Genomic DNA, 13,388 nt, shown 5'->3' with positions numbered 1-13,388 from the left:
AAATCCTAACACATAAGATACTTGGGTGTGAACTTCCAATGAGTAATGATTGTGCTGCCTGGATGCCAGTGTGGACTGACCTTTGAGTATAGGACTTGGGTGAGGCCTCTTCTGGAGTACTGTGTGCAGTTGTGGTCACTTTGTTAAAGGAAGGATAGTATTAAGTTGGAGAGGGTGTAGAAAAGATTTAGCTGGATGTTGCAGGAATGCAGGCTCTGAGTTTTAAGGAGAGGCTGGATAAGCTTGAACTTTTTTCACCAGGAGGTTTGAGGGGTGACCTAATAGGTCCCTTATAGTGGCATGAATACGGTGAATGGCTGGTGTCTTTTTCCCTAGGGTGAGGGATTTTAAGTCTAGAGGGTATATTTTTAAGGTGATAGAAGAAAGATTTTAAATTGACAAGAGGCAACATTTTTACACAGTGTTTTGTGTAGAATGAGCTGCCAGAGGAAGTGGGGGTTGCAGAGACAGTTTCAATGCTTAAAAGACATTTGAATAAGTACTTGATTAGATTAGATTAGATTAAATTCCCTACAGTGTGAAAACGGGCCCTTCGGCCCAACAAGTCCACACCACCCCTTGGAATAAGAAATGTTTGGAGGGATGTGAGCCAAGTGCAGGCAGATGGGACTAGTTCAGTTTGGGATTATGGTCAGCATGGACTAGTTGGTCTGAAGGGTCTGTGCTGTATGAATTTAAGGCTGCCCTTGGCCCAGATGCTTTGAAATATACTGCTTGAGAGTTTTTAATTGATTGACAGCAGAAGCTGTAGCGGGAAGACTCATCTCCGGAACAAAATGACTTTCATCATAAATTTGCTGACTAGTGCTCAAGCCCCACCCTCTGGCACCGACCCTCAGCCCCTTGGGATACTCAAATGAATTGCATTTCCTTCGAGGCGGCATCCCCTTTTAGCTTGTTAATTGTTAAAGCTAGTTGTTTTTTCCAGTTGGAGCAACTTTGAATGCCAGAAGGACAAAGGTGAGTGGGGTTAATGTTTTATGCACCAGATTGGGACTGTGCTGTGTTAAAGTCAGTTGAATAGTTTTTATGGAAATTATCATTGCTTGTTTCTTGCTTTCAGATTCTGGATCTCCATGACAACCACCTCAGCTCACTCCCGGAGGATATGGGTCAGCTGTTATCCCTTCAGGTAAAACACTGGGTGCCTGGGCGTTCTGCTAGAAGTGAGCATCTTTTAGGTCGGTAGGAGCCATTGTGCAGATGCCAGTTGGCATGAGGGGTTCCTTTAATGGAAGCACAATGCCAAGCCTTCATGCAAATTGGATATTTTTATTTCCTGTCTTTTGTCAGTCCTAGTGTGACTGCCTGCTCTGATTGCCTCCCGGTTTGGTTCCCTCCTGTCCTACCTCCCCTTCTGTAGATGCGACTGCCAGGTTCCCCAGTCAAACATGATGAAATCCCTCCATTTGGGGGTAGAATCAATGCAGGCTACATTCTGCTGCAGACTGTGTGCAGTCCGACAACGTTGGTTGTTACAGACGCTAGAGCAGAAAGGCCATAAACTGCTGTTTGCACCAGAGTAGCACGGTGAAGGTCGACTCAACAACTGCATTTATATGACGCCTTCAGAAAATATCCCCAGAGTGTAATCAGGTGAAAATTGACACCGAGCCCTGGGGATGGGTAACTTCTGAGTGCATTCCTGTCTTAAAATTTACGTTCTCGGTCAGAGCAATATGAAAAGAAGAGCCAATGTCAGACAGTAGCAGAGATATTGAAAGGTAATTCTAAAGCCCAGGTGGCTGAAGTGCCAGTTGTCAGTGCTTTCTAAAACCCAAGGAACAAATTTTCCTCCTATCGTCTGGAAGTAGTTGACTCGTTAATCAGGGAACTGAGTTTTTTATTGGTGCCTCTGTTATAAGGTCATTCTTGACGTCTGAGTGGAGGCTGAGAGTTGTTCACAAGCTACTGGACTGGAGGCATCACTGCAACCCATGTCCTGATCTTTCTGGACATGTGCACTTGTTAATGGAAGTCACTGGATAATCACTTGGGATATGAACATTGTCTGCTTCTGCTCCCTGACACTGAGGCCAACTGCAGTAGATACCCATACGCAAACCCGTGAACACGTGCGCATGCGCCTCATACACGTCGTGCTGTCTCTCTTTTTCTCTCTCGCGCTCTCTCTCACTCAAGCTCGCGCTCTCTCCCTTGCACATTCTGTCTCATGCGCCCACCCTCCCTCTCGCGTTCGCTGTCTCCCGTGCATTCTCTCTACCACACACCACCAGTAGGTAGATCTAGCACCCCCCAGTACATGTATGTACTTTGCTTTGATATTGGTCGAAGGCAATTTGTTGGGTTCGACACCTAACAATCTCCCTGGTAGTACCATGAGATCTTTGACAGCCTGATCAGCCAGATAGACTAAAAACTATCGCCTCCAGCAGTACCCCACACTGTCAGCACCGCAGTAAAGTGCTGGCCTGAATAGGGGCCATGTTGAAGTGAGACAAGTGAGTCTTCATGTTCATGATAAATGCTGAGAGGGGAGTTTTTCTGTTGTGATTTGGGACGATCTGAAGGATTTCTATTGATCCTCAAATAGTCTGTTCCCTCAGCCAGTCCCTGAAGTGATGTTATTTGCCTAGCTCTTTTTCCTGTGGAATTGTTGATCATTTTGACCCACTGTACCATTCCTTCATTGATTTTTCTTTTTTGTTTCATTCCAGGTGCTCAACGTGGAACAAAATCTTTTGAAATCTGTCCCGAACTCTCTTGCAACCTTGGCGCAACTTCAAACATTAAATCTAAAAGGTAACAGACCCTGTGTTGAAAGTGCATGCCTCTGGGCGGGCTAGTTGATTCAAAAGCTGTGATCTGTCTCCACCCCTGACTATAGTACCTGAGGATGGAATCCCAGTTATTTCATGGTAGTTACTTGGTCCCATTAAGATCTGTGTCTCTCTGATCCTCCCCTCCTGGTAGAAGCAGCCATTAGCTTTGGAGTTGGAATTAATCGTGTGAAGCTCTATGTAAGGAGCTGCATTCGAGGGAGCCCATATGTGGTGCATGCCGCCTTGTTGAGGAGGTTTGTGTGACCCTGTGGTTAGAAAGTCTGTCTTCAGTTGCAAGGCTAGTTGGGCTGTGTGTGTGCAGCTTTGGTGCATAGTTCCCATTAGTGAGAACAAGCTCAATGAGGGGAAAGGCACCAAGAATGTTAATTGCTGGTTTAATGTTTTTGTCCATGGTCTGTCTCAGTTATATTTCTGGCTCAGTACTGGTTCCCAGCCGCATACTCTTCTGTAGTGAGTGCAGTAAATGTCGAGACTCCTGCCTGTCACCATGAGCATATGCTGCACTTGTACATTTGCTGATATCACAACAGAGAAGTTCTGCTGAAATGAGCTGGTGAGGGTTCCTAAGCGAGCCTTGATCTTCTGTCGGCGACAGGTCAGCAGCAGAGTCCTTAGGAATTATCGTGTGACTTCAGAATTGATAGCCCCAGCACCCCCACATCCAGCCCAGTCCTGTCTTTCATTTTTAGCCTGTTGAAAACTGAGTTTTGTTGTCTTAGTCTGACTGGATTCGATCTCTGGGTGTTGAAGTCCCATACCATTTAGTCCATCTGATTCTGGCATTTTTAAATTGTCACAATGCAACTTTACTAGTAGATTATTTTGCGATGCAGCAGTAATGGTTGTTGTGTAGAGAAACGTGGCACTAAATATAGTGTTCCGTAAATGTACACACTCTGCTTTGATGTTGGTTGAGGGCAAAATATTTGATTGAAGACAAAGCAAGCTTGCTGGCAAGTGCCATATGATGATTGACAGTGATGAGTCAGAGAGTAAAAACTGGCACCTCCAACAATACAACTCTTAACGTTCATGTTGTGTCTTTAACGTGGCACAACGTACAAGGTATCTCACAGCTGAGCAACAGTCAATAGAGAACTGGGGGGAGAGGTTGAAGAGACCATCTGCATGGAGTTTTGTAAGGTGAGGAGGATGTTAAGATTCTTTTCACCCTCAGTCTCATGTCAGATTTGAATCTCTCTTTTTGCCTTCAATGCCTCCCCACAATGTCAGGGAACCGGATTCGGAAAATGCCAGAGTCCCTGAGTGGACTGAGGAGCCTACGGACATTGGACATCAGTCAAAATCGGATTCAGATTCTCCCACAAGACCTGGCTCATATCAGGACACTCGAGGTACTCCCATGGTCTGCCCTTTATCCTTTGATCCGTGCAGAAATTTCTCAATTTCTATAGAATACATAAAGACAGGGAGTTTTAACAAAAAAAAGTAAGCATTGCAGCGATACCTGAGGTACAGCTGTGAAATATGAAGGCCAAGTGCATGAAATGAATTGTTTATTTATTGCCACTCATGCTGATTTACCAGCTTAACATTTAGTAAACGTAGTACTCCTTCCAAGTGGGTCTTTTACCACAATTACTTGCACGATGGCTCACTATTTAGTAATGATTTGTGTAGCTGTGAGTTAGAGTGGTGCGTGTAGTGATTATAGCCTGTGTGGAAGACTCCGGTTTAGGATGAGAAAAGGACTCCGCATTGGTGTATAGCCCATGTGGGCTCTCTCTCAGTCTGGCAACCACTTCAGTCTGCGACCAATTTTCACACAGCTTGGGGAAGGTGTTGGTTAACACCAAGTTTCCGGGGTCACATCCCCCGCTGTTCCTCTTCAAAGTTCCCATGTCACTGCATTGACGTCTGCTTGAGAGAGCAGTTGGTGCTTTTGATTTCTCATCTCAAAGGTGGTGTCTTAACAGTACAGCACTCCCTCAGCACAGCTCAACTGGAACATTTTTACCTGTTTTAATTTCCTCACTGGGCAGTTTAGCCCATTCCTAGTTGGTGGGAAAGATTAGAGAGATTATCTTGCTAAGAACAACTATGATTGTACATCTGAAAAAGACAGACTCGATGGAGCAAACTGACTTTTCTGCGTTCATCTTTTTTTGAACATTTTGGATGTTCACCTTTTAACTTGCAGTAAGTCATATAATGTCATGGAAGATAATGTAAACAATCTCAAGTTTGGAGCGCTGAAGTAAATCGGACTTAAGGAAAGTGAGAGATTTTAGAATGAGGATGGTCATTACTGTGAACAGTGTGAATGGATTCAGTCGGTATAGTTCAGTTTTTGCAGTGAAAGACGATAAGGAAGAAGTTAGTTGGAGTTTAGGGAAGTAGTCACCTAGTCTGTTCTGCAAGATCTGTTTTATTCCTTCATGGGATGTGACTGTGACTACCTGGCCAGCATTTGTTGCCCTTGAGAAGGTGGGAGTGAGCTGCTTTCTTGAACCACTGCATTCCACCTGCTGTGGGTTGACCCACAATGCCCTTAGGGAGGGAATTCCAGGATTTTGACCCAGTGACAGTGAAGGAACAGTGTGGTGTATTTCCAAATTGGAACAGTGAATGGCTTGGAGCAGAACTTGCAGATTATGGTGTTCCCATGTATCAGCTGCCCTTGACCTTTGAGATGGAAGTGGTCATGGATTTGGAAGATGCTTTCTAAGGATTTTTGTTAGATTTCTGCAGTGCATCTTGTAGATCATGTACACTGCTACTGAGTGTCGGTGGTAGAGGGAGTAGATGTTTGTGGATGTGGTGCCAGTTGAATGGGGGACTTTATCCTGGGTGGTGTCAAGCTTCTTGTATGTTGTTGGAGTTGCACCTATCCAGGCAAATGGGGAGTATTCCATCACATTCCTGACTTGTGCCTTATAGATAGTGGATCTAGGGAATCAGGAGGTGAGTTATTAGCCGCAGTAAATAGTAACCCCCAGGATGTGGATAGTGGGGGATTCAATGATGGTGTCACCATTGAATGTCAAGGGAGATGGTTGGATTATCTCTTATTGGAGATGATCATAGCCTGGCATTTGTGTGATGCGAATACTACTTGCCGCTTGTCAACCCAAGCCTAAATGTTATCCAGATCTTGTTGCATTTGAACACAGACTGCTTCAGCATCTGAGGAGTCGTGAATGGTACTGAACATTGACCAGTCATTGGCAAACAATGGCAAGATGGTCATTGATGAAGCAGCTGAAGATGGTTGGGCCTATGACACTACCCTGAAAACCCTTCCTGAGATGTCTGACCTCCAGTAACCACAACCATTGTCCTATGTGCCTGGTATGACTCCAGTCAGAGGAGTTTGCACCTAATACCCACTGATTCCAGTTTTGATGGGGCTCTTCGATGCCTCACTCAGTCGAATGTGGCCTTGATGTGAAGGGCAGTCGCTCTCCCCTAATCTCTGGAATTAAGCTCCATTGCCCATGTTTGAACCAAGGTTGTAATGAGGTCAGGAGCTGAGTGGCCCTGGCAGAACAAAAACTGGGCATCGCTGAGCAGGTGCTGCTTGGTGGCATTGTTGATATTATCAGTAGACTGATGGGACAGTAATTGGCTGTATTGGAATTGTCCTGCTTTTTGAGTATAGGATAATATTCTACTGGACCCATAGCCTTTTGCAGTATCCAATCGTTTCTTATTATTGTGCAGAGTGAGTGGAATTGTCTGAAGACTGGTATCTGTTATGTTGGGGGAGCACTGGAGGAGCCAAAGATGGATCATCCATTTGGCACTTATGGCTGAAGTCTTTGCAGTATTATATTTTGCTGGGATCTCCCAGCCTTGAGTTGTGAAATCGGTTCAAAGTCTGTCTCATATACCACGGTGATAGTACTGTACATAACTTGGAGGATCTCCTCAAGGACCACGTGGTGGTCACTCTTACACTGTCTTGGTCAGGTGCATCTGCAGCTGGCAGATTGGTAAGGATGAGGTCAAAAATGTTTTTCCCTCCTGTTGGTTCCCTCACCACCTGCCGCAGACCCAGTCTAGCAGCTGTGTCCTTTAGGACCTGACCAGTTCAATCAGTAGTACTGCTGCCGACCCTCTCTTGGTGACGGACAGTGAAATTCCTCACCTGGAGTACATTCTGTGCCCTTGCTATCCTTAGTGCTTTTTCCAAGTGCTGCTCAACACGGAGGATTACTGATTTCATCAGCCGAGGAAAGACGCTATGCAGTAATCAGCAGGAGGTTTCCACACTTGTGTTTAAACTGAGGCTGCAAAACCTCATGGGAGAGTCAAGCACATTACAGAGAGTCTGAAGTCACATGCGGGCCAGACCTGGTAAGGAAATGAGCCCAAAGTGTACAAACCAGTGTGAATATGCACTGTCAATATTATTCCAAACTTTGTACAAGCCGTCTAACCACCTGACGGCAGAGATGTTCAGTAGACCCCAGGATTCAATCAAAATGTGTTTCAAAGATGGAGTAAGGCACAATTTCACCTGAAACTCATTCCCAGATACCGATTAACATCCTAACATGGTGATTATATTTACTGAAAAAATTTGGAGTCTGGTGTGCTTTTGCTACAGTCTTGGCTTTATGACCTGCTGAACTTTGTTTTCTGAACTTTCTATTTTCATTTTTTTCTCTCTTTTGCTATGTCTCTGGGCCACTGCCTCCTGCTGGCCTTCCTCCATCTCTTGCCTCAATCTGTCCCTGCAACCCCTCTAACAGTCGCTCAGCCTGGATGCAGGAGCTATGACCTATCCTCCAGCCAGTGTGTGCAGCAATGGGACGGAAGCCATCAAACAATTTCTGTGCAAAGGTAAGGTCTGTGGGTTTGATTTTTGGGAGATTGTCACTTTTGCCATAGGCACAGCACATAAAGAAGTTTTGATACTTGGGGTAAAGCAGAGCTAGACATGTACGCTTACCGACGGAAATGCACTTCACATCCATTTCCCTACTTAGGAAATGAATGAGGCATCTCTGGGTGAATGGGTGGGATGGTTGCTGAAAGCATCTGACAGGAAGAGCGTGAAAGTGAGTTGAGAATAACAAAGATGTGCTCTTGTTATCTTCCTCACACTGGAGCCTCACCTTTACTGAGATAAACTCACACTGGAGCCTTGCCATTACTGAGATAAAAGCTTAAATATAAACTGCTATGATCATGGGCACATACTGAACGGTATCGTCATACCACAACCATGTGCTGTTTGTTGACACCCACAGTCTTGCAAGTTCTTTTTGGTCAAAAGTGAGTTTCCATGTTTCTGTAAATCTTAAGTGTTAAACAGACCCGTAGATACGAGTTGAAGTGTGAACAGTGGGTCTTTTGATGATTTGTATTCATCCTGTTAAAATAATGACATATCAGTTTGATCCAGCCTGTCAGCAAGGTTAAAATGCAATCATGTCTGAACAGGTAAGTGAAGGACTTCTTGTCTCACTGGGTAAAAGCACCACCCAGTAAAGTCCTTGCTCAGATAGACCAGGTTCCATAGACACTCCTCCCATCTGCCTCCCAGGCTAGATTTGGGCTCTGACCCTATCCTTTGAGGTAAAATTTTAAAGAAAAGTAGCAGTCCCTAGCGGACCTGGTCAATATTTATTCCTGAATCATTATCTCTTTAACAAAACAGTCGTGATAATCTAACCTTCATCACATTCCTGTTTGTGGGACTTTGCATTTCTCACATTGCAACAATGTTTGTCTGGGAAGGACTGTGGAACATTCTGAGATTGTTAAAGGTGCTATATAAATGCAAATTCCTTTATAAGATCACTCCTCCAGTCTTAGCCACCCTCAGTAAGCCAACACTGAATGCTGAGGTGATAACCAAGCGGACCAAGCACACTACAAGTGTGAGGTGATGCACTTTGGTAGGAGTAACCGGAAGGCAAAGTACTGGGCTAATGGTAATATTCGTGATAGTGTAGATGAGCAGAGACATCTCGGTGTCCATGTACACAGATCCTTGAAAGTTACCACCCAGGTTGACAGGACTGTTAAGAAGGCATACAGTATTTTAGCTTTTATTAATAGAGGGATCGAGTTCCGGAACCAAGAGGTTATGGTGAAGCTGTACAAAACTCTGGTGCGCCGCACTTGGAGTATTGTGTACAGTTCTGGTCACCGCATTATAAGAAGGATGTGGAAGCTTTGGAAAGGGAGCAGAGGAGATTTACTAGGATGTTGCCTGGTATAGAGGGAAGGTCTTACGACGAAAGGCTGAGGGACTTGAGGCTGTTTTCATTAGAGAGAAGAAGGTTGAGAGGTGACTTAATTGAAACATACAAAATAATTAGAAAGTTAGATAGGGTGGATAGGGAGAGCCTTTTTCCTAGGATGGTGATGGCGAGCATGAGGGGGCATAGCTTTAAATTGAGGGGTGAAAGATATAGGACAGATGTCAGAGGTAGTTTCTTTACTCAGAGAGTAGTAAGGGAATGGAATGCTTTGCCTGCAACGGTAGTAGATTCGCCAACTTTAGGTACATTTAAGTCGTAATTGGATAAGCATACGGACGTACGTGGAATAGTGTAGGTTAGATGGGCTTGAGATCGGTATGACAGGTCGGCACAACATCGAGGGCCGAAGGGCCTGTACTGTGCTGTAATGTTCTATGTTCAATGGACTTGAACACCCTCCTGTCCTGGCACCCTCATGTATCTGTCTTTAATGAGATGAAAATGGCTGTCTGGAGATACGAGTGAAAAGGAGCAGTTTTATATTATTCATAACGTGGAGGATCAGCCAGGGATTTTCTGTTTCCATTTCAGAGCTTGGAATCAAGTATATGCCTCCCTCTGAGTACCTGCTCCCGGTGCTGGAGAGTGATGGGAATATAACCGAGAGCAATGGAGTCGATGGCATGTTCCAGCAACAGGTGCAGGAGGCTGAGCAGTGGCAGGTGAGACATGCAGAGGTACAAGTTCCATCTGTGAGCTACAGGGATAATAAGCTATCCAACTCCATCTACCTTAAGGGCGTAGCTGAAGAATTGGCTGGCTAACAGGAAACAAGTAAGTATAAATGGGCCTTTTATTCAGGGCAGAGAGATGCAATGTCTTAAAAAAGAACAAAAGAACTGCGGATGCTGTAATTCAGGAGCAAAAACAGAAGTTGCTGGAAAAGCTCGGCAGTTCTGGCAGCATTTGTGAAGAAAAAAGGTCAGAGTTAACATCCTTGGTAAGGAAGTGGATGATAAGTTATTGGGAGTTGTCAGGAAAATGAAGTAATTACATCAGTCATGACCTTGGTGAATGGTGCAGCATGCTGAAGGTACTGAGTGGCCTAGCCCTCCTGATTGATATGTTAACAAATTTCTTTTCAAAATTTAATGTTGCAAATCCTTCCATTTCTCTTTTTTTATGTCGTTCATTCAAGGTCAGAGTTAACATTTCAAGTCTGGTGACCCCTCCTCTGTTCAGAGGAAGGATCACTGGACCAAAACATTAACTCTGATTTTTCTCTTCACAGATGCTGCGAGAACTTATGAGCTTTTCCAGCAACTTCTGCTTTTGTTCCTGTGTTTGAGATGTAATGACTGGCGTGTTATGGATTGGTACTGGGACCTCGACTGTTTACAATTTTATATCAGTGACTTGGATGAAGGGATGGGTGGTATGGTTACTAAATTTGCAAATGTTGCAAAGATAGGAAGGAAAATATGTTGTGAGGAGGAGGTAAAGATGCTACCAAAGTATGTAGGTAGGTTAAGCGAGTAGGCATTGATTTGGTCTGTGGGAATAGTGTGGGAAAATGTGAAATTGTCCCTTTTGGGAGGAAGGATAAAAATGAGTATTATCTAAGTGGTAATAGATTGCAGAGCTCTGAGTTGTAGACAGACTTGGGTGTGCTGATGCGGTCATCACTGAAGATTAGCATGCAGGTACAGGGCGTAATTGGGAAGGATATGATAATGTTTATTGTGAGAGGAATTAAGAATGAAATATCGCGATTTTGCTTCAGTTATACAGGGCACAGGTAATATCACATTTAGAGTACTGTGCACAGTATTGGCCAACTTACTTAAAGAGAAGTGAAAATGCGTTGAACGTAGTTGACAGGATTAAGAACGGAATCGGTGTGTTCTCTTACAAGGAAATGTTGTCAACGCCAGGCTTGTGCCTGCTCGAGTTCAGAAGGAAAAGAAGAAACTTGATTGAAGCACACAAGATCCAGAGGGACCTTGGCAAATAGGCTTCCTGTAGTGGGAGAACCTGGAGCACAGGAGTCACTGCTTATAAGTCAGAAGTTACCCATTAGGCAAGCCTTTCTCTCAAAGGGTCAAATCTCTTTGGAATTCTCCCAGTCAAAAGGTGGTGGGAGCAGTATATTTGAATATTTTTAAGGCAGAGGTTGTCAGATCCTTGATAAGGAAGTGGATGATAAGTTATCGAGAGTTGTCAGGAAAATGAAGTAATTAGATCAGTCATGACCTTGGTGAATGGTGCAGCATGCTGAAGGTACTGAGTGGCCTAGCCCTCCTGATTGATATGTTGACAAACTTCTTTTCGAAATTTAGGTTGCAAATCCTTCCATTTCCTTTTCATGTCATTCGTTCAAGGACTGTAACTTGAATTAAAAGTGTTTGTCACATTATGCTGCTAGATTTTTTTTGCCAATTATCTAACATTTGTGTCATCTAACTACTGACCCTTATCATAGGAAACAGTTTTATTTTCACTTAATTTGAAAATCATTCATAATTTTGAATATCGCAGTTAAATCTCTACATAACCTTCATAAAAAGGTTGGTTAAAATTTGGATAATAGGATGCTTACAACATAAAGATACTCAACTTTTCTGTATTCTTCAGAGTTTTACTTTGGCCTTTTAATTGAAGCGTGTCTCTTCCCCACGTCACAGCAGTAAATCAATTGTAAAGCTGTCCTCAGTCCCCACCGATTGATTAACTGATGAAAACAGCAACCTTTTTTGATCAGGTCATCCTCTAGTCTTGCTACATTGGCATGTTTGGAGTGACTAGGACAAAATGGACAAAAAATAAGCACATGGTGTTGCTTCCTTCAAATAGCAAAAGATGGTTAGGGACAAAAGGTAATCCAGAATAATCAGGTGGTTCCAACAAAATGGGACAATTCATTCTTGGCTGCACTGAAAAGCCATTCTGGTCTGAAATTGAGCTGTGCAGCCTTGTTAAAATGTATAGCAGATGATCCATGCACAGAAGAAATTACCACCTTTTTGACAAGGAGTAAACACCGATAGGAATCGTGTCATGTACTGAACCCTCTCATCTCCAATGCCATTCTGGTTAATCTCTGCTTGCATTCTTCCTGATACTTGGTGCGGAGAATTGGACACAATTATCAAAGTCCGAACCAGTGATTTGTAAAAGTTAACCAATTTTTAGAGAATCGTGGAATCCCTACAGTGCAGAAACGGGCTCTTCGGCCCAACAAATTCACACCGACACTCTGTTGAATCAACTTTCTGTATTACTTAGCATCATCTGCAGATTTGAACATCTTACATTGGGGTTCTGGATCCAAGTCATTGTAAATTTACCAGCAATCAGTCCTGTAACATTCCACTCCGTACATGCCCCACCTTGAAGTAACTCCTGAGGTAAATACCCAATAGTTCCTACTTTTCATCCATACTCAAGCTTTATCCAGGGATCCCTACACCTCTGAGTCTGTAGGCGTGAGGCTAGAAAAGCACACCAGGTCAGATGGCATCTCAGGGCAAACTTTCTGCTCCTCTGATGCTTTCTGACCTGCTGTTCTTTTCCAGCCTTACACCTATAGGCTCTGACTTCCAACATTTGGAGCCCTTGTGGCCTCCTACACCTCTGGACTTGGCTAAAAGTCTTTCATCTGGAACGCTGGAAACCTCCTCAGTCATCTGGTTACGTTGCATTGTAGCTCTTTTGCTTTTCACTTGGATCATCACATCCTCAAAAAAAAGGATGCAGAAAATAATGAAACAGTGTAGTGTGTAGCAAATTGGCATGGATAGAAGATTGACTAGCTAACAGGAGCAGAGAGTGGGAATATATGGGTCGTTTCAGCTTGGCAAGATATAATGAGTGGTGGTGCTACAGGGATCGTTGCCGGGTCCTCAACTGTTTATAGTTTATATAAATGACTTGGGTGATGCCATATATGGTTGCAAATTTGATGACACAAAGATAGTTAGGAAAGTAGGTTGTGACGACGTAAGGAGGTTACAGAAGATATGTGGAAAGGAGTAATTGAGTGGCCAAAGATGTGACAAATTTAAAATAATATGGGAATACTCGAGATTATCTTTTTTGGCAGGAAGGGTGACAAAAAGTATTGTCTAAATGATGAGAGAGTGCAGAGCTCTGAGGTGCAGCAGGATCTGGGTGCCGTTGTGCATGAATCACAAAAGGTCACTGCAGTTACAGCAAGTAGTTAGGAAAGATAATGCCAAATTATAATTTATTGTAAAGGCAATTGAATACAGAAGTAGGGACATTATGCAGGACACTAGCTAGACAGTATCTGGAGGACTGTGCACATTACTAGTCAGCTTATTGAAGGAAAAAAGTGTAAATGTGCTGGAGGTAGTTAAGAGGA

General features: G+C 43.7%; 1 protein-coding gene across 4 annotated transcripts in view; it reads left to right on the top strand.

The window, feature by feature from the left end:
• Positions 1–13,388, top strand: part of lrsam1 (leucine rich repeat and sterile alpha motif containing 1) — a 67,797-nt gene that overhangs the window by 9,289 nt on the left and 45,120 nt on the right. For all 4 annotated transcript variants that reach the window (XM_059638228.1, XM_048558730.2, XM_048558729.2 and 1 more), the window contains exons 5-9: positions 1,085–1,153; positions 2,700–2,784; positions 4,059–4,180; positions 7,544–7,634; positions 9,596–9,726. In XM_059638228.1, coding sequence (XP_059494211.1) covers positions 1,085–1,153; positions 2,700–2,784; positions 4,059–4,180; positions 7,544–7,634; positions 9,596–9,726 — 498 coding nt within the window. The remainder of the gene's footprint in view (positions 1–1,084; positions 1,154–2,699; positions 2,785–4,058; positions 4,181–7,543; positions 7,635–9,595; positions 9,727–13,388) is intronic.

Source organism: Stegostoma tigrinum, chromosome 29 (genome assembly GCF_030684315.1).
Source record: "Stegostoma tigrinum isolate sSteTig4 chromosome 29, sSteTig4.hap1, whole genome shotgun sequence".
Lineage (NCBI taxonomy): Eukaryota > Metazoa > Chordata > Chondrichthyes > Orectolobiformes > Stegostomatidae > Stegostoma > Stegostoma tigrinum.
This window is presented reverse-complemented; position numbering and strand designations above follow the sequence as displayed.